General features: G+C 41.1%; 1 protein-coding gene across 3 annotated transcripts in view; it reads right to left on the bottom strand.

The window, feature by feature from the left end:
• klhl29 (kelch like family member 29) overlaps window positions 1-25,085 on the bottom strand; it is a 179,337-nt gene that overhangs the window by 26,468 nt on the left and 127,784 nt on the right. For all 3 annotated transcript variants that reach the window (XM_077553143.1, XM_077553142.1, XM_077553144.1), the window contains 4 exons: window positions 24,544-24,682; window positions 15,420-15,616; window positions 12,468-12,580; window positions 11,317-11,463 (listed from right to left, as the gene is read on the bottom strand). In XM_077553143.1, coding sequence (XP_077409269.1) covers window positions 11,317-11,463; window positions 12,468-12,580; window positions 15,420-15,616; window positions 24,544-24,682 — 596 coding nt within the window. The remainder of the gene's footprint in view (window positions 1-11,316; window positions 11,464-12,467; window positions 12,581-15,419; window positions 15,617-24,543; window positions 24,683-25,085) is intronic.

The following is a 25,085-nucleotide window of genomic DNA, read 5'->3' as shown; positions in this document are numbered from 1 at the left end:
GATCAACAAAAATGCAACTTAAAACAAAGAGAATTACATGCTGTGTATTCAAAACAACCACAGCCTTTATGTGCGCTAGCTTAATGCTAATACTAACACATTATGGCAAACGGCATAGTGTTTTCAAAACAACCACAATGCTTAGCCTTTATGTGTGCTAGCTTAATGCTAATGCTAACACATAATGGCAAACAGCATAGACTCCTGTGTATTCAAAACAACCACATAGCTTAGCCTTTATGTGCGCTAGCTTAATGCTAACACATAATGGCAAACGGCATAGACTCTTGTGTATTCAAAACAACCACGTAGCTTAGCCTTTATGTGCGCTAGCTTAATGCTAATGCTAACACATAATGGCAAACAGCATAGACTCCTGTGTATTCAAAACAACCACGTAGCTTAGCCTTTATGTGCGCTAGCTTAATGCTAACACATAATGGCAAACGGCATAGACTCTTGTGTATTCAAAACAACCACGTAGCTTAGCCTTTATGTGCGCTAGCTTAATGCTAACACATAATGGCAAACAGCATAGACTGGCTAACAATTAGCATCTAACATGAAGGTGTCATAACTATAACACGGGTGCATTTTGTGTTTACCTGTACAAACTACACTTACACAAGTTAGCGGTGTAAACAAAACAAATAGCCGAGAGCGGTCAAATAAAGGAATTGGCCTCATTGAAGCTGTAATTGCAACTTTTCTTTTCCGGATATCGCCGTGAGACATTCGGAGCATCTACGACCTTGAGGAACAATAAAGACACTGTATCCAATAAAGCCGCTTGTGTTCGTCGGGTGCTGAATGAAAACTGTCTTTCCCAGACAATCGCTGCTCTCAGACGAAAGAAAAGAGGCACTTGGCATATCAGTAAAGGCCTCACAGACTTCACTGCGTTGCAGCTCTTAAGCGTCAAAGTCTGTGTGTCAGGACTTGGACGCTCACAAGAGAACAATTTACCGTCTAAGCTGAACTCACAAATAAATCATGAAGAGAGAGGAAAAAATAATAATCAATGAGATTCTCACCTTAGAGGGAGCCGAGGATGGCTTTTTTTATTGTTTATTTTTGGGTTTGCTGGCACTTCTGTGTTTAAATGTTTTTAAATGTGCAACAAAATGAATGAAAATTGAAACTTGGACCTTTACTGATTAATTAGCTGGTTGATTTAATTGGCAAATATTAGCTTATATTAGATTTTTTTGGGCCGATTTTTGTTGGTTCTTTTACCTTTATTTTTTTTTAATGATTTTTCTCTGTGTTGTCAAAGAGAGACAACAGAAAGTCACTTTACCGTGGATTTCAGCGACATACGAAAGTTGCCGATGCACTTTCAGCCATTTATTGAATGGGACAAACAGTGGAATACACAAAGGAGAACATTCGCAAGACTCCACCTTGTGTCATTTAGGCCACGCCCCTTAAAGGCAAATAACACTGATAATACATATGTGTGACTTTCTGTTTGATTACACTTTAAGACCAGTGTATTGCTTTCATTCAATCAATCTTATTATGTTCTTATATTCACATTTTACAACACAGTGCTATGTTTGTTTATAAAAAAATACATAAACATGTATTTTTTGAGGGGGCTCATTGAAATTCCCGATTTCCGCGATTTGTGAGCCACAATATAGCGGGGGATTACTGTCTGTAAACCTAGATAAAGTTTGAACTGTCACAATGTGACCGGGCAAAAAAGGATGAATCCATCAACTGATGCGAAGAGGAGGCGGTTGCCATGGCAACCCGGCGCTGGGATTTCCAAAAAGCAACTGTTACTGACAAGCTCTCGATACAGTGCTCAACTCGACTTGCCCCCCCCCCCCTCCTCCTCTTTCCCTAAACTAAACTTTCTGGGGAAGAGGAGCGAAAGGAAGAAAAAGAAATAAAACAAACACTCGTGTAGTGTGCTCGTCATCTGCAAATCCGCCCCCAAAACCGCATCTGCATCTGCTGTGGCTAATCTCGCTAAACGGGTTGGAAATTGCAGAAAAACGACTTCAGATGGACGACATCTGGTCTCGATTAAAAAGGTAGGAGGTACGGTGAGACACACACAAATATGCCAAAATATACCGTGGCTTTAATCTAATGCTATGCTGTCACGAGCTAACGAGATGCTAGAAACATTCGTAGTCTAACGTTAGCATTTTTTATTAATGAGCTATACAAAAAAAAAATATATATATATATTTTTAAATCATTTTTACTCAGTGGGTGTTCATTGCATAGTTTTTCTTCTTCTTCTTTTGAATGATTAATAAAACAAAGCCAGCTTCACAATGTGTTCTGGAACATGTGCAACCTTCTCTCAAGCTCACCAGCAAACTAACTTCCTCTTTCTTGCTCTCTCTCTCTACCGTCGCTCCTCGCTCGTCCTCCTACGCTCGCATTGGAAATGAGATGCACGCTTGCCGCGAATACTCAAGCTGTCAGTCTCCGTGTTTAAAAAAGCGGGCCACAAGTAGAGAAAGTTCTGCTAGCTCGTTGTCTGAATTAACATCATTAGGAACAGCAGGGGGCAGTCTTGGGCTGCAACAGCAAATGCGGTTGAAGTGACAAAAAGGCTAGCATATTGCTGGTAGTCGTAATGCTACGATGCTAATTTTTGCCAGGCTGTAGGTATGTTTACGAGTTGTTTTTTTTTGGGCAAAAATTGTCTTTGTGAAGTTTGGGGAAAACCGGTTTGTAAAATTGCTAGGCTAATCTCGTTTCTGGAAAGAAACAATGTCGCAAAAACAGATTTGTGAAATTTGTATGCTAAGAAATAAATAACCAACAAAAAAACTGGAAAATGCAGGTAATCAATAACAAAAGTTGTCAAATGTGAAATGGGTGAACATTGCAACCATTCCATTTGGGATGGCTAGCGCTAATGCGCACTACATGCTAACAGAAAAAACAGAACATGAAAATGTGTAAAAAATAAATCTTGGATTTAACCCAACATTAGCTAGCTAGCCAGGCTGATGTTGGCTAGCTAGCTAGGTCGGTGTCTATCTAACTAGGTGCTAGCTACCCAACACCGGCCTAGCTAGCTAGCTAGCTAATGTTGGGTTGAATCCAAGTTTTACCTACCTAGTTAACTAACAAGCAATAATCTATTTAAGAATCAGTAACCTTTTTCCTCTTAATTTTTAAATGCTAATGACTAGCATTTGCTCTACGGGTGAAAATACATTTTTTTTTTATCAGCCTCAATTATAATTTTGCTATCTACGACTATGACTAAGCACAAGCAGACTACAACACACGGTAAAGTACAAATCCTATATATAGGTTAGAGCTCAGTGTGATAAGTACACATAACGACTTCTGTGTCTTCAAAGGCTAACGTCTCCGCGGGACATCACTCATGACATTCCCACCGGTGAACGATGTTCATGAATGGAGAGCGAGCGACGGACTCCATTTCTCTCTATCTTCGTCGAGCTCGGCGGCCATCGCTCTCTCTCGCTCTCGAGTAAATGCGAGCGTCGTCCTGAGTCGTGACAAATTGCGAGGCTGTCACCTTCGTCTTCCCCGACCAGACACCAAGACGATGAGCCTTTATAGAATGACAACTTAAGACGCAAAGGCTTGGAAACAATGAAAAGACCAAAAAACGGAATTGTCTCAGCTTAAACTGTTATCATTTATGACATTTTCCCTTTTTTTTCACAGTTTTTGTTCGTCATGCTCATTTATTATGACAAGCGGCGTGCGAGTGCTAACACGCACAACATATGGAAGCGCTCGGCGGGAGGTCCGAGCTCACGCGCGGCAGCTACTTTTAGATTTTTTTTTTTTTTTTTTTTTTTTGCCCGCTTCTTCAATTCTCTCAGGATGATGAGACCATATGCCTGAACAACGTGACTCCCAACATGCAATCCTCCCTCGCTAATGGGCTCAGATAAGCACTCAGGCCACACAAACAATCCGGAGGGATGTGTGATAGAATTACTCTTCTTCACCCAAATTTCCACTCCGCTTCTGTAGGTGGTAGTCACGCAATTTGGTTAGCATTTTGGTTGACAAGCTAACAGCGGCATAATATTTTATAGATGTTTACCTTGGACAAATATATACTGTATATATTTTTTTTTTTTGCCAGATTCAAACGGCAATGTGGAAGGCTCAGCAAGATTATACAGTGGTGCCTTGAGATACAAGTCTAATTTGTGTTTGCATCTCAAATAATCATTGCCCATTGAAATAGATTGAAATGCAATTAAACCGATCCAGCCTACAAGAAACACCTCCCAAAAGTTTTTTGGGGTTGTTGGGGTTTTTTTGTGAAAGAAAAATTGTGCTCTACAGTATTGTTAAAAAAACACCCCCCCCCCCACCCCCCCAAAAAAATGTTGTACATTACCATCACCAACTGATATTGTCCTTCCACTGCAAGGAAACCAATGTGAATTGATGGTGGCCAGATGTTATGAAGTTAGCTGGCGCCATCTAGTGGTAGGGGCTTTGTGCACGCTTCTCACATTTTTGCTCCCATCAAGACAAAAAAATACAATAAATGGACCAAGCAAAGACTTGTACCTCATACAAACTAGAATGCATCATTGAAAGTCTCTGTATTGTGCTGTCATTGGCCAGGTTGTTTTCAGGGGTGTGGCTTAGTGAAATGTCCATTGCCGAACAAATGAAGGTGAAGAAAACGCATACTTTTTTCACGATGATAAAAAATGACTGTTTCCGCAGAAAACCAAATGGGTTTCCCTTTGGGCATTTGCCCCGCCCCTCTACTTTCATTGGTGGATATTAGTTAAGTAGTGGACTAATAATATGACCAAAAAAAAGTGTCATGTTCACACATAATGTTCCAGCCCCTTCAAAACTGGCAAATTTTATCCATGCAAACAAACACAACTTCTACATGTTGGCAGTTACTTGGAAAATACAGCCACATGCTGCTTCACCCAGCGCCCCCCAAAAAAAAATACATTACAGCAGCCTGCTCCCGTCAAAATTTCCATTAAAGCCTTGCAATGCAAAATGACTCAACCAAATAACACACAAAGAGGTCATGTCATCTGCTTCGGTTTGAAAAATAGACGCCTCTCCCTACTACGTGAATAATAACACGCATGCACACGTGTAAAAGAGTGCGCGGCCTCACAAAACAAACCCATTCAACTGCAATGAGGGCGCGCTGCACACATTACGCGTGAGCAAAATATGGCCACAAATGGTGTTTTTCGCCATCTGCGTGACTGTGTGTGAGTGCGTGTCAGTCGGGGAAGATGTGAGCGGGGAAGGGTAGTGAGGGGGTTGGTTGATGGGGAGTGGGAGAGCAGACGGGGGAGGGGAGGAAAGGGAAGGGGTGGGGGGGCATGTCGCCCTGAGCCGCGACTGACAGGTGCAACGCGTTTCAGCATGACTTCATTGGGAGAAAAGGAACACGTTGGGCTGCGAGACTCCTCGTTGCACACGGGAGGGCAAGTTTTGTCTCATGAGCTGCCGGAACAAAATATTAGGTACGCGTGTGAATACATAGTGGTAGAACTTCACTTAATTGGTCTGGAAATTATGAGATACATTCTGTTCATCTAACGGCACACAATACAAGACCTGCAGAATAAAAAGTATAGCATTAGCTTCCTGGCTAACACGTGCGGTCGGTTCCAGCCGGCGTAAGCGAGCGCGGCTTTGACCTGCTCCGGATACAAAGTTGCCACGGTCGAGCGGGCGCGTCCATCTGGCTGCACACATCAGGACTGAGCACGCTTTGGGACCGCACAGATGTCCGTAGAGTTCCACAGTTCACTGGCCTGCATCCGATCCCGTGTCCCCCCCCCCCGCTTCGGAAACAGCAGGTACATAGTGGAGGAGACAACGGCGGAGTTTACACTGCACAGTGACCCAATTCTATTTCATGGCGGAAACATATCCCAGAAATCACATTTTTTTGTATTGCATCTCAAACTTATTCAACGTTTGAAAAAAACACAAGTTTTACCCATCGACATGAAATTGGGTGAACAAGGCACGGATCAAGTACTCGAGTTTGGAATTGTCATGGGCTCAGCCATTGGACTCGCTAAATTATTTTGCCGAATTGACTCAGCCCAAATATGTTTATTTTATTTTTCCCTGAAAATGAATGTCCTCCTTAAAAAGAAACTTGAAATAAAGTTTTCAGATGATCAAAATAAACTTCTGTGACTCAGGCTTGACTTGGACTCGGACCTTTGTGACTCAGGCTTGACTTGGACTCGGACCTTTGTGACTCAGGCTTGACTTGGACTCGGACCTTTGTGACTCGGAATTGACTTGGACTCGGACCTTTGTGACTCGGAATTGACTTGGACTCGAACCTTTGTGACTCGGAATTGACTTGGACTCGGACCTTTGTGACTCAGGCTTTGACTTGGACTCGGACCTTTGTGACTCGGAATTGACTTGGACTCGAACCTTTGTGACTCGGAATTGACTTGGACTCGGACCTTTGTGACTCGGAATTGACTTGGACTCTGACTCGGACCTTTGTGACTCAGGCTTTGACTTGGACTCGGACCTTTGTGACTCGGAATTGACATGGACTCGGAACTTTGTGACTCGGAATTGACTTGGACTCGGAACTGACTTGGACTTGAACCTTTGTGACTCGGAATTGACTTGGACTCGGACCTTTGTGACTCAGGCTAGACTTGGACTCCGACCTTTGTGATTCAGGCTTTGACTTGAACTTGGGCCTTTGTGACTGAGTCTTGGACTCAGACCTTTGTGACTCAGAATTGACTTGGACTCGGACCTTTGTGACTCGGAATTGACTTGGACTCGGACCTTTGTGACTCGGAATTGACTTGGACTAGGACCTTTGTGACTCGGAATTGACTTGGACTCGAACCTTTGTGACTCCGAATTGACTTGGACTCGAACCTTTGTGACTCCGAATTGACTTGGACTCGAACCTTTGTGACTCCGAATTGACTTGGACTCGAACCTTTGTGACTCGGAATTGAATTGGACTCAGACCTTTGTGACTCGGAATTGAATTGGACTCAAACCTTTGTGACTCGGAATTGACTTGGACCTTTGACACTTGGACTGGACTGAGCTTGGGTGGAGCACGACGCCAAAGTTTGATGATTTGTCGTACACGAAACTCTAATACATCGAGTTTAAAAATTCAGCTCCCAAAGCTAGTTTCATTTAGCAACAAGGAATTTGGTAGGAATATCTATCACGAGTAGACTCACCAAAAAGTTTTAAGAAGCCATGCATGAATAGCCACAGGAAGTCTGAGACGTTGGTTTGAAGCGGCTATTTAGCCATTTCCAAAGACTCTTTCTGGAGATTTTATAAACGCTAAATTACAAATGGGCTTTCACTTGTATAGCACTTTTCTACCTTGAAAGGCACTCAAAGCACTCCTCATTTACAAGGATGCTTGATGGTCATGTATTGAAGTCAAAACCTTCGGTTGGGAGGTAATCACTAACTAAGTTAACCCAGATTTCAGATCGACAAAACTTAATTGCAAATCTTTTTTTTTTTAAATCCACTGTTGATGTTAAAGCTTGAGTAATAGCCGACTTTGATCAGCATATGATCAGGCTTAAAAGTTTCCTACAACATTTTCCCAACAGCGGCGACGGCGTGACACTCGTCCTCGCTTCCACTCAGAAGTCCTTTGTATCGCCACCGCACTCGTTCAATTACTGAAGGCCAGTCTCTGCCAAAAGCCTGAATGGAACCTCCATTAGGCCTCACGTCGACATCATTTCATAGCAGATCCAATCTGGCCAGGTGACAAAAGAGGCTGATTAATTGTGTCTTTGGGAAGTGGCCAGCGACAGTAACACGGCTAAAAAGGACACTTAATGGTGTGTTTTGCCTGATATATATAAAAAAAAAAGAAAAAACCCGGCTCAACCATTAGCGGGAATAACAATGGCCCGGCACGACATTTGCGGTCCCTGGGCCAAATGAACACAGTTAAAGGTATTACTTCATGTGCTTATGTGGGACTCTTGTAATAAGCTGATGTAATTTTCTTCGTCTTTTCTATACAGTTTTTTTTTTTTTTTTGGAATGCCAGAACAAATGATATCAGAATGAATATCAGAGGACAAAAGTGCTTTGAGGCACTGTGTGAGTGTGTGTGTGTGTGTGTGTGTGCATATTTAAACAGATTCCCCGTCGTCTAAAATGACAAAAATGACCCCATTTTACCTGCGATGTCGCTTTTCATTTAGCCGTTGTCTTTCGAGTTCAAAAGCGCAAAGCGCCCATCGCCACGCGCCATTAAGTGGGGTTAATTGTATTTTTTTGGGGGGGGGGGGGGACGAGGAACTTTGCGTCTGCCACAATCGTCCTTCAGAGGGGAATGAAACGCCTGAGTTGTCTTCTTCCGGCGCCACTTTGGTTGCTTTTATACCGTTGAGAAGAAGCGTCATTATGTTGTTTTGATAGACCAAGCATTGGCAACCTTGGATAATGAATGGAAATTGAACAAAGTCGGATGAATGAATGCATGCAGGTCGAAAAGTACTCTGGAGTTTATTAGAAAGTTTTCTTCTTTTTTTCTTTCTCTGGAGAGCTCAGTATTGTTCATTCGATAATTTTACCGATTTGACATGTCATCATCAATGCTCTCTCTTTTTTTAATTAAAATTTTTATTTGATTTTTTATTTTGTATGTGGGTGAGTATGTGTATGTGCGTGCGTGTGAGTGTGTATTCATTAGTTCACCTAAAACCTATTAAAAAATCCCATACCGTTCACCTAAACCGATCCCAGCCAGAGCCGTGAGGCCGTCATGGAGACCCGAGGAAGGACCAAAGAAAAGAAAGGAAAGTAAAATCCTTACACTTTCGCTAGCTCTGATGGTTTTTACCAAGGAACGTTTGAGAGAGTAATGCAAAATAAAGTTTGAAGTTGATAGTTTCGTCATAGGTGATATAGCATGACCCCTTCTTGTGATTGTCTCGCTTAGATCCCCTTTTTTTATTTTTCCATAGTGCGCTATTGAGTGAATTTTGTTAAGGGTTGTTTGTGTTAGTTAACCCCCCCCCCCCCCCCCCCCCCCAAGAAATACATGCATTTTCCCTGGAATACACACTCTGATGCTGTCTTCCGTCTCTAAGCGATGTCCATGCCTTGTTTCCTGCCGCCATTAGACGCAAGCTGACAGGGTAGCGGAAAGAGAAGATTGCATATTATTTACCCGCCGCGTTCAATATGCCACTTTTCCGCTATATGGCCCGCAGCTTAAGACACACAAAACGGTGGGTGTGCTGAGATGAATGCAAAGTCGCGCACACACACATCGCGACTAGCTGACGGCTTAAAACTCACGCGGCGACATTGTGCCCTGACATGTCATTAAAAGTTGTCACAGGTTCCGCAGGAGTGATTTTCCGCCTCGGAATGAAGCGCCGGTGGATGTGGACCATAAATGCGGCACGACGGAAGCATCCGCATGAGGCACGTTTCGGTTCCCACCCGAGGAGGTCAGGGTACAAGATTCGAAGTCGCCTCTTCCTACGCTTGGATTGTTTCGCCCCATTTTTTTTTTTATCTTTGCAATTTTCTGTACCTTCTTCTGCTTGGCTCAAACTCAAGGTGACCCAGGGTCTCATGTCTTAGGAATATGTGGATGGCTTGTTCAGACAAGCGGAAAAATGTTCAATTTTTTTGGACCCCCTCCCCAGTCCACTTTTTCGGACCAACCCCGCCTCCATTAGAGGGTGAGATTGCTGGGCTGGGCAATTTGGAAGTTTTGACCCACAGTATTGTTTTAATCACAGAATTACAAATCGACTGTTGTGAAACTTAACTCATTTGCTCCCAAAAACGTATAAAAACGTTCTATTTTAGATATTGCCATGGTCCCAAAAACTTATTTATATGTTTTTTTTATTTTTTATTTTATGCTAGAGGTCGCCTTAAAGCAATGGTAGTTAATACAAAAAACGGCCAGCGGGTGGCAGCAGAGTATAAGAGACCAACCAAGGCCAAGTTGCAACAAGCTCTTTTTGACAGTGTTTTCAACAGGTTTGTGAATAATGATTAAACTTTGCAAAATCAGTCAAAATCTAGTAAAACAGCCGGGAGCAAAGGGGGTTGCTTCGGTGAAAATGGCTGCGAGTGAATGCGTTAATGGGGAGGTTACTAGAATTCAATAATTTGTTTCATCACAAACGCGTACAAAAAAAGCGTAATGGTATGACCGACTGTTCAGAAGAATAAATCTAACAGTTCTTTACGTGAGGTAAGTTCATCCTCAATTCATCACGCCCACTCCTTTTCGCCATTTGGAAAAACAACTGCTCCATTTTCCCCCTCTGGTCGTCGAATGCTAACGGTAGCGTCCCGCCCACCTAACGTCTAAAACAGTTCACAGCTGAACATTAGCAGGATGGGTGATCTGACGGGAACAGTGTCCACCCTTCTCACTAATAATGGAAGAGGTAGACTTAGTCCTGTCCAACTAATTCCTCCAACCTCAATTTAGCCAAATAACATACTATAGTATAGAGAGGGACAAAAATATGTAAGTATGTCACATTTTCTAGCATTTCCAAATGCTATTCTGGTTCAAAAATGGAGATCAATTTAGTTATCCATCCTGCCTCTTCTACTACACGACAGTTTAGCACCTCCATCATATATTCAAGATGACATCGTGTGATGCTAAATACGAGTCAGTCCGTCTCTGGGTAATTCCATAAAATGTCTACAGGCCCTCACATCCGACCATCGCTAGCACCTTGCTAAGACGCTAAGCGCGCTTGACGATAATGCGATAAGACCGCAGATCAAACGTGCAACGTTTAAAACGCAGAATCAGGAATAATGATGTAGGCGCCGACAGGGTAACATTGATTTTGGAAGTCCGATCCGGAGGATGCGGGCCAGCGCTCGCCGACGAGACCACATCGCTCGGGATGGATGACGCTCCCGATGACGGATGGCCGGCAATTTAACTGCTTTCCATTCTTAAACAGGCCATAAAAATCAGGGGCTTTGCGTTTGCCGTGTTCATCACCGGAATCAATAAAAATGAGCTTTTAACCGTGCACGACTCTCCGCCGACGGCGCGGTAGCTTTTGCGCCGACCCCCGTCCGGAGATGACACGCCGACCTTGAGGCCGTTTATCGATTTCGCCTAGCGTCTCGATTTTGACCCGCTCTTCCCCGCTGTCGATATCCATCTTGAGGATGTAACCTTTGATTGTGATGAACTGACTCTTCGCCGACAAACAAACAAATAAACAGACAAAGGCAACGGCTGTGTGTTTGCCCTTTTGGTTTCTCCCGAGAAAACATTCCGAGGGCAAAACGATTTGGTTTATCTTTCCTCACCTGAACTCTGGAGCCGGAATCCCGCTTGATCCACTTGATGACCGTCTCGTACACCAACTCCTCGGCTTTGGTGTTGAGGCTGTCGTTGGACAGGTAGGCCACAAGGTCATCCTTGGAAACACTCAGAATCTCTTCCTGTCCCGCCACCTGAACGCCAGAAAAGTGGGACTTTAGCTCTTAACTAAAATTGTAAGCTGACTTTTTAATTAATTTGATTGAGCTAAATTCTACTTGTTGCGTTTCTTCATTACAAGTTGTACAAGATAAACCCCAACTCCTATGTCCGTTTTTTTTTTTGTCTTTTTTCTCTGTCAAACCTTGTGCCGTCTTATTACATTTTCCAATAAATATCCATCACAGTATAAATAACAATGAAGGAGTACATCAAACTCTTTCACAGAAAAACTGCTGTTCTGGCATAAAAGGGTATACAGATCTTTTATTTTGCAAGACCAAGCAGTCAAATGGAATGGGGGGGAGGGGTTGGGTGGGGGGGTCGCTTATGAGATATGACTCAAAATGTCTGCATCTAGCACAGAACATTTGTCATCCTAAATTACAATTGATTTGCAAATTGTGACCAAAGTGGGGCCAAAATAAGTTTTCATTTTTAATCTTTGCTTTCAGAGTTATCTGGAAGTGGATGGCATCGAAATCCACAAGGTTTAAACAAGACTATCGGGCTTTCCTGAAGGTTAAAAGTTTGGCTGGCTGGGTAAAAACAAGGCTTAAATTAAGGTTTTGCTTTGGCAAAAGAAAAGTGGTCATCCCTGAAAGTCTGAGGACGACTGGTTGAAAATATCGAGTGGCCTGACATGGACAAGTTCCACCATCTGATCTGAAATATTTTAGACCGATCGAGCTAAAAAAAAAAAAAAAGTGTCTGAATCATCTTGCATCAAACATAGAAGAAAATTTTTTTTTTTCCTTTTCTTCTCGCTTCTTCGCAAAACCTTTTTTTTTTTCAAAACAAACGACATAGGCAATTATTTTCACTCATTCACTGCCACCGACGGCTATAGACGTCAAAAATTCATTTGAACTACTTCCATTAGTTAAACATTTGTTTCCACTTTTGCTAACAAGAGTATGAAAACCTAGAAAAAAAAACATAGAAGAAAACAAATTCAGGGTCCTGTTCCGAGACTTACCTCAGGGAAGTTTTGCAGCGCAAAAGCTTTGGCCATGTTGTGCAGCTCCGTGCAAGTCATGGCCTCCGCCATGGCCAGCACCCCCAGGCAGTTTGCCGCCGTCAGTTGTTTCTCTGCAGCCGAGGATGAAGACAGAGAAGGTGATTTAGGATTTCACACTAATGTGACTCCCAACAAAAGAAAACCCGGCAGAAAAACAGGTCGTTGGCCAGATCGTGAAGAAGAAGAGAAAGAAGGTCAAATCGGAAGACCCGCGAGGGGAGAACACAGACGGATTGATTCGGTCGATAGCAAGATGGCGGACGTCGAAGATGATGTCGAGGGATTGTGTCGCGAGCTTATCAGCTTTCTAGCTACCTCGGCACGTCTAATAACTCCAAACGCCCCCCGGGACAAACAAACGGGGCGGGGATCGATCGCGGGGAGTAGGATTAGGGATTATCCAGGGCAACATTAAAGAGGCAGATCTACAAATGACCAGCAGGGGGAGAGCTCACGAACCCTTCTGATCTTTGACAAGAGGTTGTTTTTAACGTAAACATCTATTAATCAAACGAGCGAAAGGAACTTTTGTAATCAACGTGCAATCAGACGGATGGATGAACTGACCCCATGAAAGAGGCTGATTAAATAATTGCCCTCAAGAGGGGGCCACGCCAGGCCTTTTTTTTTTTTTTTTGATGGGCAAATATGGCGTGCCCTAAAAAACAAATAGCGGTCAACAGAGGCAAAGCCAAAACACAAGGCAGCAGTGGGTCGTTTTCTGAGACTTTTCTGTGGATCTTCTCATAAAAGACATTATGAACCAATTTCATGCTAAAAAGCAAAACTTGCTTTGAGGGCTGAATCTTAAAACTCAGTTTATTGGTGAGTTTATTTGGCACAATACAAATGACATCCATTATGGGTTTAGTGTTTGATGGCAAATCGTCAAAGTTGGACAAGAATTTAATTTTTTTCTAATTTAGTGTAGGAGTAATTTGTTTTTGAAGAACCCCTAAACAGCTAAAATGACAAAAAAAATGGCCACTTCAAATCAAAATGGCTGACTTCTAGTCTACACATGATAGACATCCCTACCAAATTTCGTGCTGCTGGGTGAAAGTGGCTAAACCCTAACCCTAACTCAACTTAAATAGTTGCAGTATTTTTTATGATGAGTCATCAAAAACTTAAGATTTCTGTCAATAACTTTGGCCCATCTGTGGTTCAAATTTGGTAGCAAGCTAACAAATCATGATACCTTCGTCAAAAAACAAAAATGGCGCTAAAAAGGTCACTTATACCAAAGTCACAGACTAGTTCAAACTGGCTTTAGGGACTCAATTCTCCTGAAAAGTCCTGCTCCGTACTTAACTCTAGACTTACACTGCCAACTAGTGGCCTGGCATGCACACTACACATGACGCTGAACCACTTTTGATGCTAACAAATGTTTCCTCACCTACTTAAGTGTATACTTACACTGCCAACTAGTGGCCTGGCATGCACACTACACATGACACTGAATCACTTTTGATGCTAACAAATGTTTCCTCACCTACTTAAGTGTATACTTACACTGCCAACTAGTGGCCTGGCATGCACACTACACATGACACTGAATCACAATTGCGATGCTAACAAATGTTTCCTCGCGAGTATCTGTCAAGATAAGTGAATTAACATCATAGAAAGGCAAAAGTAGGTCGACTAGACGAGAAGACGTTAACATTTGACACGTTCTTTCTCCTCTCTCAAGGACAAACACTTGTACCTGAACGCAGCGCCCTCATCCCCACCCCTCGCTCTAATGTGCTAAAATGTCATGAATCTTGTCGAGGCGGAATGAATTGACGTCTCAGAGGAAATGAAGTCTACAAATGGCTTCCATGTTTGCTTTTTTTCTTTTTCGTGTGTTGTTTGGCCCAAATAGAGGAAAACAAATCAATAGGCGCTGTTTCTGCTGTTTTCTTTTCTCCGCTCGCTCGCCTCTGACCTTTTTGTCGACATACGCTTCCCTCGTGTTCGCCATACCCCAAACAACTCGCGAGATGGAATGCAAATACTGACATTTGAGGCTCTTTTTTTTTTAGTATGACGGTCCCCCAACAAAGTCTTTTGCAAACTTTTTATTTTACGTGACACTAAGCTAAGCTAAGGCGGCAATTTTCAAATGTTTGATGGCGAGTCATCAAAATTTGTCTGCATTCTCTGCTACCTCGCAATAACAAAAACTGACTAAAGATTGTGGAAATTTAGTGGCTGGTATTCAAAGTTTCACTTTGGTAGCAATCTGACATAACCTCAACCAAATGTGGCTAAAATGGCTGCTTTGAAACAAAAATGGCGGACTTCCGGTGTCTTTTCAAGCATGAATTTGAGAGACTTTTGTTTGTGGTCTACTCATGATAGACATGCTGAACAAATTTAAAACTCATTGACTGCCATTGACGGTTATTTACGTCAAATATTCATTTGAACTATTTCTATTAGTTTAACATTTTTTTCCCACTTTTGTTAGCAAGAGTATGAAAACCTAGACTTTTTTTTATTGTATTAGAACAGATATAAAATTTGTGATTAATCCTGAGTTAGTTAATTTTTAATAATCTTTTCTTAAAAAAAAAGAAAGACTATATATATATATTTTTTTTTTATTGATTTTTTTTTGTTTAAAAAGAAAAGATTATTAAAAATTAGGGGCATCAGGCGATTACAATTTTTAATCGGAATTAATCGCATGACTTCACTAGTTAACTCACGATTAATCACACATTTCATATCTGTTCTAAATTTACCAAAAAAAAATCTAGGTTTTCATACTCTTGTTAACAAAAATGGGGAAAAAAATGTTTAACTAATAGAAATAGTTAAAAAAAATTATTTTTAAAGTCTATAGCTGTTAATGGCAGAGAATGAGTTAATGTGGTGAAACTGGCTTCGGGGTCAAACTCAACTTGTGACACCCACCAAGGAAGGAGACGCAAACTTTGCAGAAGGTGTTGAACTGGAACTTGTTGGCGGCTTCCAACAGCGTCTTGGCGTTGGCCGAATCGATGACCAGAGAGCCCGTGTAGACGAATTCCAGCAGCTGCTCCAGAACGTCGGCGCCGATGTTGCTCATGCTCAGCTTCAGCATCTCGCCGTTGCGCGTCTCCCCCGACGACCTGCTCCGACCAATCGCACCACAGAGAAAGAGAGGAGTCGGGTTTGAGAGGGCGGGCTGCTCAAGGGGATAAAAAGGTAAGGTGAGACAAAGGGAGAGAATTTGGGGATTTGTATTTATCTGAAAAAAAATAAAGGTGAATTCAGCGAATTCGCTAATAGCGAACCGCGAAAAGGCAGGAGATCACCTACGTATAAAACGATTATATGATACCTCCCCCAAGGCTGGGAAGCAGGAGTAGTAGAGTATGTGCTTCTTGGGCCGGGCTCGAATGACGGCGATTTGTCCACGCGGCGGCGGATGCCCGCGGGGGAGGTATTAGGGTGGTAAGTAACACCTCACCACCCATGTTTAATGTCCCATGTGAAACAATAATCCACTCAAGGGCAAAATAAATGGAACGCCCCCCTCCCACCCGCAACCACTTTAACTCCCCTCCCTGCGGCCATGGACATATGAAAAGTGGTCGGTATTAAGATGGATGGAGGCCCTTTCAAAGCGTCAATCAAGATTTGGCCTTTATTTATTATTTTGCTGCTGCTGGAGCCACTTTGTTGAATTACAAGCCATAAGCATACAAAATTGATGATGCATTCAGGAAAACTGGGAAAACTCCCATCTCTGACAGGGAGGAAGTTGGATCCAGTGCTACAATTTTTTTTAGGTGGTAATTGGCATAAAAGGTTTTAGATTCCTATACATTGCTTGGTGGAAAGTGCCTGGCATCTGTAAAGCTGATATTTACGGACGAGTTGGTCAAATAATAATTCAATTTAATTATTAAAATTGATGATTTGATATTCAGTATATAAAAACGTAACATTTTCTATTTTACAATTTTTTTTCATTTGATTATTTACTAAAACTTTTTGAACTGTTAGGGATGGGCGAGTACCGATACCAGGTATCGGGCTAATACCCGGCATCATTGAGGGCGTTTTATGATCAGGAAGAAGAAATTACAAATTTGAAGATTAGAAAATTGCCATTAATTTGACTGAAATTTTAAGGAAAAAATGCTACAGTGGGAAATATAGGTCTTATCAGTCATTGTTTTTTGGGAGAAAGTGCTAATGGTATCGGTACTTAGTATCGGTATCAGTGAGTACTCAACGAGTGCATACTCTTACTGGTATCGGTTTGAAAAAAAGTAGTATTGAACATCCCTTTTATTTGTAATAATTATTACAATTTCACAAACAATCTAATGAAAAATATTTTACTAATATTTTCATTATTCATAACAAATTAATTGGTTAAAAATAATGAGATCATGCAATAAAAAAAGAACAAATAATCATTATGATTATGGGGAAAGCATACATTAATACAGTATACAACTACTTTTACAGCATTCATAATGTAAATGCTTGATGGACCGGAAAAAGCAGGACAGCAAACAAACATTGAGACAACAGGATGGTGGGACGAGGGGAGGATAATAAAATAAGAGAGGGAGAAAGGGGTGAGGCAGGGGTGAGACGGTTCTTCCACAGGGAGCCAGCAGCCATCCTTAACAGGGAGGGGTTGTGTTGTCCCATGACTTTTCAATAAGAGATAACCCCCCCCCCCCCCAAAAAAAAAAGCCCACCACCATCACACCTGCAATAATATCCTGTAGTGTATGAACTCAAAGACATTAGTCGGCATTTGAAGCGCACTCAGGGAGGGAGGGGGAGGTGAGAAGGACATCCAATAAAAAAATAAAAAAATGAAAAGACATTTAATTGTCTCCGCATGGCTGCAAAACCCAAAGCTTTTTTTTTTTTTGTATTTATTTTTAAATGTTTTGTCCTCCTGCAAAGCAAAAAGCCACATAGCGTTATTGACCTTTATCCCGCACAAAGGGCTGCCTGCAGGGGGGAGCGGAGGGAGGTGGGAAGAAAGAAAGGGAGGCAGAGGGGAGGGTCAAAATGATGAAGGGAGGGAAGATGGAGTTAAGAGCTATAAATACAAAAAAAAAAAAAAGAAAGAAAAAAAGAGCATCAGCCCGGTCAATTAGTGCAGCAGGAAGCGGCCGGAGTGGCCGCGGAAAAACGTTAGGGAGCGTCTGAAAAAAGGAGGCTAGCGTCTGATTGCAGTCGGGTGAAAAATGGAGGCGGGAGGACGGCGAGGGAGGAAGTGTCGAGATGAGCTACGCTCGGATGGTGGGATCTGCTTGTGAGAAAAAAAAAAATGCTACAATTTTCCGAGAGGGAGGGGGGAAATGGAGGCCAAATGCACAACCCACAAATTAGCGTACACGTGCACGCAATTTCACCAACACGCTCCACTCACACGCAATGACGGAAATGCACAATTCGGGGCCCATCTGTGTCGGATTCTTGATTCTAATTTGGTAGCAATCGGACAAAAGGTGGAGTATGCTTGTTAGAGAGCTTTGGAAATGGTCAAAATGACCCACTTCAAAACAAAATGGCACACTTCCTGTGTCTTTTTGGGCAAAGCTTCCTGAGACATTTTTGTGGTCCACTCATGATAAATACGGCAACCCGTTGTTATGCTGCTAAGTGAAACGTAGAACGACGACTCGTAATGGCCAAAATTATCCTCAAATAGTTATTTCAAACAAAAATGGCTGACTTCCTGTGTCTTTCCCGCCATGGCTTCTTGAGACTTTTTTGTGGGTATACTCATGATGGACATGCCTACCATATTTTTTCCAGCTAAATGAAACCGGCTTGGGGGGGCTGAATTTTTAAAGACAACCTGGTAGAGTTTAATTTTTTACGGTAAATCATTACGCAACAATACAAAATGGCTGACTTCCAGTATGCTTTCTGCCATATGGCTTCTTGAGACTTTTTTGTGGGTATACTCATGATGGACATGCCTACCATATTTTTTCCAGCTAAATGAAACCGGCTTGGGGGGGCTGAATTTTTAAAGACAACCTGGTAGAGTTTAATTTTTTACGGTAAATCATTACGCAACAATACAAAATGGCTGACTTCCAGTATGCTTTCTGCCATATGGCTTCTTGAGACTTTTTTGTGGGTCTTCTAATGATGGACATGCCTCCCATATTTTTTCCATTTAAGTGAAATTGGCTTGGGGGGATTAATTTTTAAAGACAACCAGGTAGAGTTTCATTTTTTTACGGTGAATCATTACGCAACAATACAAAATGGCTGACTTCCTGTGTCTTTCCTGCCATGGCTTCTTGAGACTTTTTTGTGGGTATACTCATGATGGACATGCCTACCATATTTTTTCCAGCTAAATGAAACCGGCTTGGGGGGGCTGAATTTTTAAAGACAACCTGGTAGAGTTTAATTTTTTACGGTAAATCATTACGCAACAATACAAAATGGCTGACTTCCAGTATGCTTTCTGCCATATGGCTTCTTGAGACTTTTTTGTGGGTCTTCTAATGATGGACATGCCTACCATATTTTTTCCATTTAAGTGAAACTGGCTTGGTGGGGCTGAATTTTTAAAGGCAACCTGGTAGAGTTTCATTTTTTTTTTTTCTGTGTGTTTTCCGCCATGGCTTCTTGAGACTTTTTTGTGGGTCTTTTAATGATGGGCATACCTATCAAATTACATGTTGCTAAATGAAACTGGCTTTAGGGGCTGAATTTGAAAGTCAACCTAGTATTGACATTTTGTTTTGATGGCAAATCAAGCGTCGCCGCCATGTTATGCAAACGCACAAAATGGCTGACTTCCTGTGTCTTATTGGCCATGGTTTCTTGAGACTTTTTTGTGGGCCTTTTAATGACAAAACATTACCAAATGTTATTAAATGCAACTGGCTTTGAGTGTTGAATTTTCAAAGTCAATTTATTAGACTTACATATTTCACCTTATCCTATTCCCATTCATCCAAAAAAGTTACTTTATGGAACCCAAGGTGACATTGTGCCTGCACTTTGTGAAAAGGTGACAGAAACCGCAGTCCAAATAAAAGTGATGAGACTTGTCTCGCTACTCGAAACAACTAGAACAAAAACTATTACACATAAATCTGAGGGGAATTGGACAAAGTCCCGTCCTCCCCCCGGGGTGAGTCGAGCGGTCGGTTTCGCATGCCTAGAGAGGACGAACGTGTCAGACCGGCTCCGAGGTTCTGGCGCCGCATGGTTGTAGCGATGCAGAAAATGCGGCCGGATGCCATAAATTAAATGCCAAGCGAGCACGCTTATTGGAAAATGCTGATGGGTGAAATGGAATTACAGGCCATGATCTGTCAGCCTGTTCGGCGCACTGGCCCTTTAAGAGGAAAGGTAATGTGTTTGTGAGTGGGGGACGAGGGGGTGAATGTGTGTGTTGCACCCTTTGTGTATCAGGGAGCAACATGTTATAAAAAAATTTTTTTGTAGGAAATTGTACAAAAAAGGATGCATTCAGTAATAAAATCAGCAGTATTTATTTTTAAGATACATTTAAAGTTAAATTAAAAAAATCTAATTAAATGTCGTCACAAAATGTTATATTTTCATACGAAACACAAAATTGTGATAACATTTATTTTCAATAAATGTAAAACTTAACAAAATAAGATGCTACAAAAATGATTAAAAAAATTATAAAAATAAATAAAACAAATTAATTAAAAACACTATTTTGCCACATTTATGCTATTTTATAATGAATTAAAAATAACAAAATATATACAAAAAATATAATTTTTTCCCCACAGTATAATGATAATGAAATGATAATATTAAATATGTACGCATATAAATATATATTTTACGTGTGCATATAAACATATAAATGAATTGGTAAAATAATTAGATAAATGCATTTAAAAAATAAATAAATAATCATTATAATGAAATGAAGTTGAGTAAGATTAACTTACAAAATAATAATAATTGGCTTCGGGCTTTAGTAAAAATAATGAAGTGTGAACTCTGAGTTCAAAACCAACAAAAGTGAAAGCTGAACTTCATCAGGCATAACAACCAGTTGAACAAATGTCCTTTTCTCCTGGGCGATGGCAAAAATGAGCCAAATGTCTCTTTTAAGCCAACGAGCGTGAAAAGTGACAAGAGTTATGGCAACAGATGAAAGCGCTCCCACAATCAATTAAGTGATTCATGAGCGTTTGGGCTTATTAAACTGTCAAGCTCAGGTGTCTTTTGGGTGCTTTGCACCTTCACGCATAAATGATGGGCCCGCATCACAGATAAGAAGCCCCCGCAGGAGACAGCGAGTGATGGACAGCTGCTCAACCCCCCCCCGCCGACCGTCGGGGGCCCCCTCGCATGGGTTCCCCGCTCTCGTCAAGGTCAAAGGCAGACTCTTGTATTGGCGTGCTGGCGGAGCTGTCAACGCCGCATGCGGCTGCCACAGACACAAGCTCTTGTCTGCTCTTCCATCGGCTGTCTGAATTTGAAATGTACAGCCGAATGTCGGGTCTTGGATGAGTCGAGAGGTGGCGGCCACAAAAAAAAAGAGATTTGATGATGAATGCAAAATTACAAGAGAAAAGTTGAAATGGATTTTTGGAGCTACATCATCCTGAAATGCTGTACAATTTTCTAACTAAAAAGTTGTACTTAATCATGAATGATAAATTCAATTAGAAAAATGTAGCCTATACTAAATTTTGACCCCCAAAAATTGCCTAACCATAAATTACAAATAAAATGCCATCACGTTTTAGGCTACATTTTACAATAATGCCAAAATATTTTTTTCCAAAACGGTTACATTTTGCCAATAAATTTAATATTCATCACATATTTTATATTCAATGTGAACAACTCACCACCAAATGTTATTTTCAACAATAAGTTACAATTTCAATAGAAATAAAATCTCATTAATTTTCACTGCAAAAATGCTACATTTTATAAAAAAATTCCCAAATTCCATTTAAAATAACTATACAGGTACTTGAATTTGCCCCCCAAAAAAATTTAACATTAATATATTGTTTGCAAATAGGCTACATTTCAATATAAAAAAATCCAGTATTGCAGCAAAATCTATTTAAAAAAAAAGAGAAATTAAAAATGTTTAGTACTGTTTTGCAATTAAATTTCTTGACCATTATGCAATATTTTCACAAATTAAAAATATAATTTTTTAATAATTATGACTACATTTCTGCACAAAATGTTACATTTTATAATTACGGTGATTACAAATTCTATTTGAAAAGTTTCAATTGCAATATTTTATCAGAAATAACATAACTATATATATACTGACGCAAAAGTTTCACAAAAAAGCCAAAGAAAAAGCAAAATACATTTGATGCAGTCGACTTTAGACGTTTCGCTCTAAGTACCAAATAAACCCATCGCGTGCAACGTGGCGATGGAGACGGCGGACGTCTGCTAAGCAGCCCGATTACGAGCTTGCCATGGCTGCGGGGCGAACCAAGCTAACTTCCCCTTAGGCGCTGCGCCGGTCTCGACACTTCGGCAAGCATGCCACGTAAAGACGGCGAGCCGCGGAAACATTTTGGCTCCCGAGGATGTGTTAGTCGAGCTGAAAACACCGGCAAGGATTTAAAGCCAGGATGAGGCCATCTGGGATGTATGGAATTTCAAATGAAAGACGTTCTCCCACAGTTGCACACACACACACATACATAGAAAGCAAACAGAAATGGAGTACGAGTGGCACCCGGCAGGAGAATGCGGGTGTTGTAACCCAAACTAAATCTACTAACAAGCCATAACACACATGTTTGAATTAGCTGCCATCTTGGGAAATATTGATGGACAACTTCACAAATGAGATATAAAGTTAACCGGTGGGCAGTATTTTATTTTGAAATGGCTTGGTCAGAACCAACAAAAAGCCAAAAAATGGTCACAATAACGCCTAGGGGTACAAAATTTTGGTCCTCCTTCTTAATTCAGCACCTGAGGCCAGGTGGACTTAGCAAAGATGAATTTTGGCGGGCTTGTTGATTATTAGTAGACCCACAAAAAAAACCTACAAATCTAAGTCAGCCATTTTGGTTGAAGGGGCCATTTTAGCAACAATTCGACCATTTTCAAGAGTCCTACAAAGACCAACTATTGTTCGTCCAATCGTGTACGCCAGACATGGGAGCGACATTTGTGTGGGCAAAGGATGCTGGGAAAGTTTGATGATTCGCCATTTAACCCACAAAACGCTAATAAATTGAGTTTGAAAATTCCTACCTCAAAGACAATTTCATTTAGTAACTTGAATTTTGGTGGGTACGTCTATCATAAGTAGATCCATAAAAAAGTCTTAAGAACCAAAAAGAAAAATGAAGGCTCATTTCATTTTGGGCCATTTCTGGAGGTCCCTCAAAGACTCCTAAAAAACTCCTCCAACAGATTTCGTGACTCCATTCTGACGTGATATCGCAAACACATGGTTGCCCCAATTTTGAAGTCTCATCAATATCTGTTTGGCGGATAATGTTGGTGAAGTTTGATGATTTGCCAAAACCCCCGAAACGCTAATCAATCAATCAATCCATCAAGCCAGTCCCACAACATGAGATTTTTTAGGCATGTCTCTTTCATGAGTAGTGATAGATATAACACTTTTAATTCTTCATTTCATATATTAACCATTGTTATACATTATTAACATTTTAATTCTTTATATTAACCTTGTTGAGATGTTTTGTGTCCTGTGCAGAGCAGATGGTGTTGATTTCGGTATAATCTGACCTTAAGCTGGGACATACTATTTAGTCTAAAAAAGTTCCTTCTCAGCGCTTTGTGCGAAAACACATTTGGTCCTTGAGAACAGAATCTGTTTCGAGCACGCACTCCTGACTCTGTTTTCGCTACTGCTCATGGAAAAGTACCCAGAGATATGTTTTGTCTACAAATGAAAGAGAGGAGGTCTTTTAACTATAAGAAGCCATTGTACACGCGGAAGAGCTACATTCGACGCTCTGAATCCCACCTGTTTAAGTGATGAATTAGAGGCTGTTAAATGTCCAGAGATCTCTGTTAGATTAAAAAATCATTTTTGCAAAGGTTGTTTTTTCTTACATTAAATCTGTCTTCAAATTTTGGAACACGCTAAGAGGACAAATAATTTTAATCCTCTTTCAGTAGCGCCACCCAAAAAAATCTAAAGATGCCATATCCGGGAAAAAAACAAAAAATGAAGTCAGCCATTTTAGTTTAAGGCGGCCATTTTAAAAACTATTTGGCCATTTTCAGGAATCCTTGTAAATAGATCCTCCAAATAATCTCAATATTGGAATCCATGTCCACAAATTTACAGGAAATCTGACATTTTGATCTGAAGAATTATTTATTTATTTTTTTTAATTTTTAATCTTTTGCCATTGCAGGTAGGCACATCACGGCACAAAAGTTAGATTGACCGCCATGAAATACGGAACTCTAATAACTCGACTCCACAAGGTCAGAGTTTGATCAATATATAGGCCTTACATAAATGCAATAACTCTGCTCTGATTTCCTTCCAACTGCCGTTTGGGTAACCACAGGGGGAATACGTGGTGCGAATACAAGAATGGCCTGATGGCGTTCACCTGCTTTTCGCCAACACTGAAGCATCTCAGTTTATAATTAGACTAACATCTTGCGTTCTATAGAACAAAAATACAGTCTTCTCGTTTGTGCCCTTAAAAACATCCCTCGGCCGTGAAAACGCTGTTCGTTAAAATGGAAATAAGGTTAAAATGGTGTGGTGAGGGAGAGGGGGGGGGGCGGGTTGCAAGTGATGACGAGCTGTTGACCTTTATCTCTGGATTCAGATACATTCATTTGAGTGTGGGAGTGAAGGGGGGGGGGAGGAAGGAATGGCTGCTGGCCCTGCGCTAGAACCAAAAAAAAAAAGTCTTCACCAACCTGCAAGAAAGATGGAAAGAAAGAACAGAAAGAGAAAGAAGGAAGGAGCTAATGGGGGAGGGGGGGGTCGGAAAGCGACACAAATGTGCCCTACAAAAGAGAACGGGTGGGATCAAGGATGAGGAGTGCTGTCAGGAAAAAGGCAAACCTTTTGACCAGGTCCTTGAAATACAAGCTGCAGGAAGCTAGAACATTTTGGTGGACTTCAAACTCTTTGCCTTCAACAATTATTTTCAGGTCTGTAAACTCTTTCACTCGCCGCTGCTGGTTGAGCTCCTTCAACATCTCTGCGGAGGAAGAAGAAGAAGAAGGAGAAAAAAGAAAGAGAAGAAAAAAAACAGACAGCGACACATCGTAGGTTTAGAAGTTGTTTTGTTTGGTTTTTCAGGACAGACATGAGCATCAACAGTGTGACACGGAGAAGAAACATTGAACAAAAAAATCATGCCGTATCGCAGGGAGATAACGTCGGTGATGTCAAAGCCAAGAAACGCTCACCTGTTTAATAACAATGCTAAAAAAAAAAATGTGTGGGAAAACAAATGAAAATAGATGTGATCTCGTAAGAATCGAGTGGGAAATTGCACAAAAAAAATGTAGAATTATCAAAAGAAATCCAGCATTTTCACAGTTTACCTAAAAAAAAAAAAAGAGTGGTTTTGACTAACTACACAAAATGTGCTACTTCCC

The sequence above is a fragment of the Vanacampus margaritifer genome, chromosome 19 (genome assembly GCF_051991255.1).
Source record: "Vanacampus margaritifer isolate UIUO_Vmar chromosome 19, RoL_Vmar_1.0, whole genome shotgun sequence".
NCBI lineage: Eukaryota > Metazoa > Chordata > Actinopteri > Syngnathiformes > Syngnathidae > Vanacampus > Vanacampus margaritifer.
This window is presented reverse-complemented; position numbering and strand designations above follow the sequence as displayed.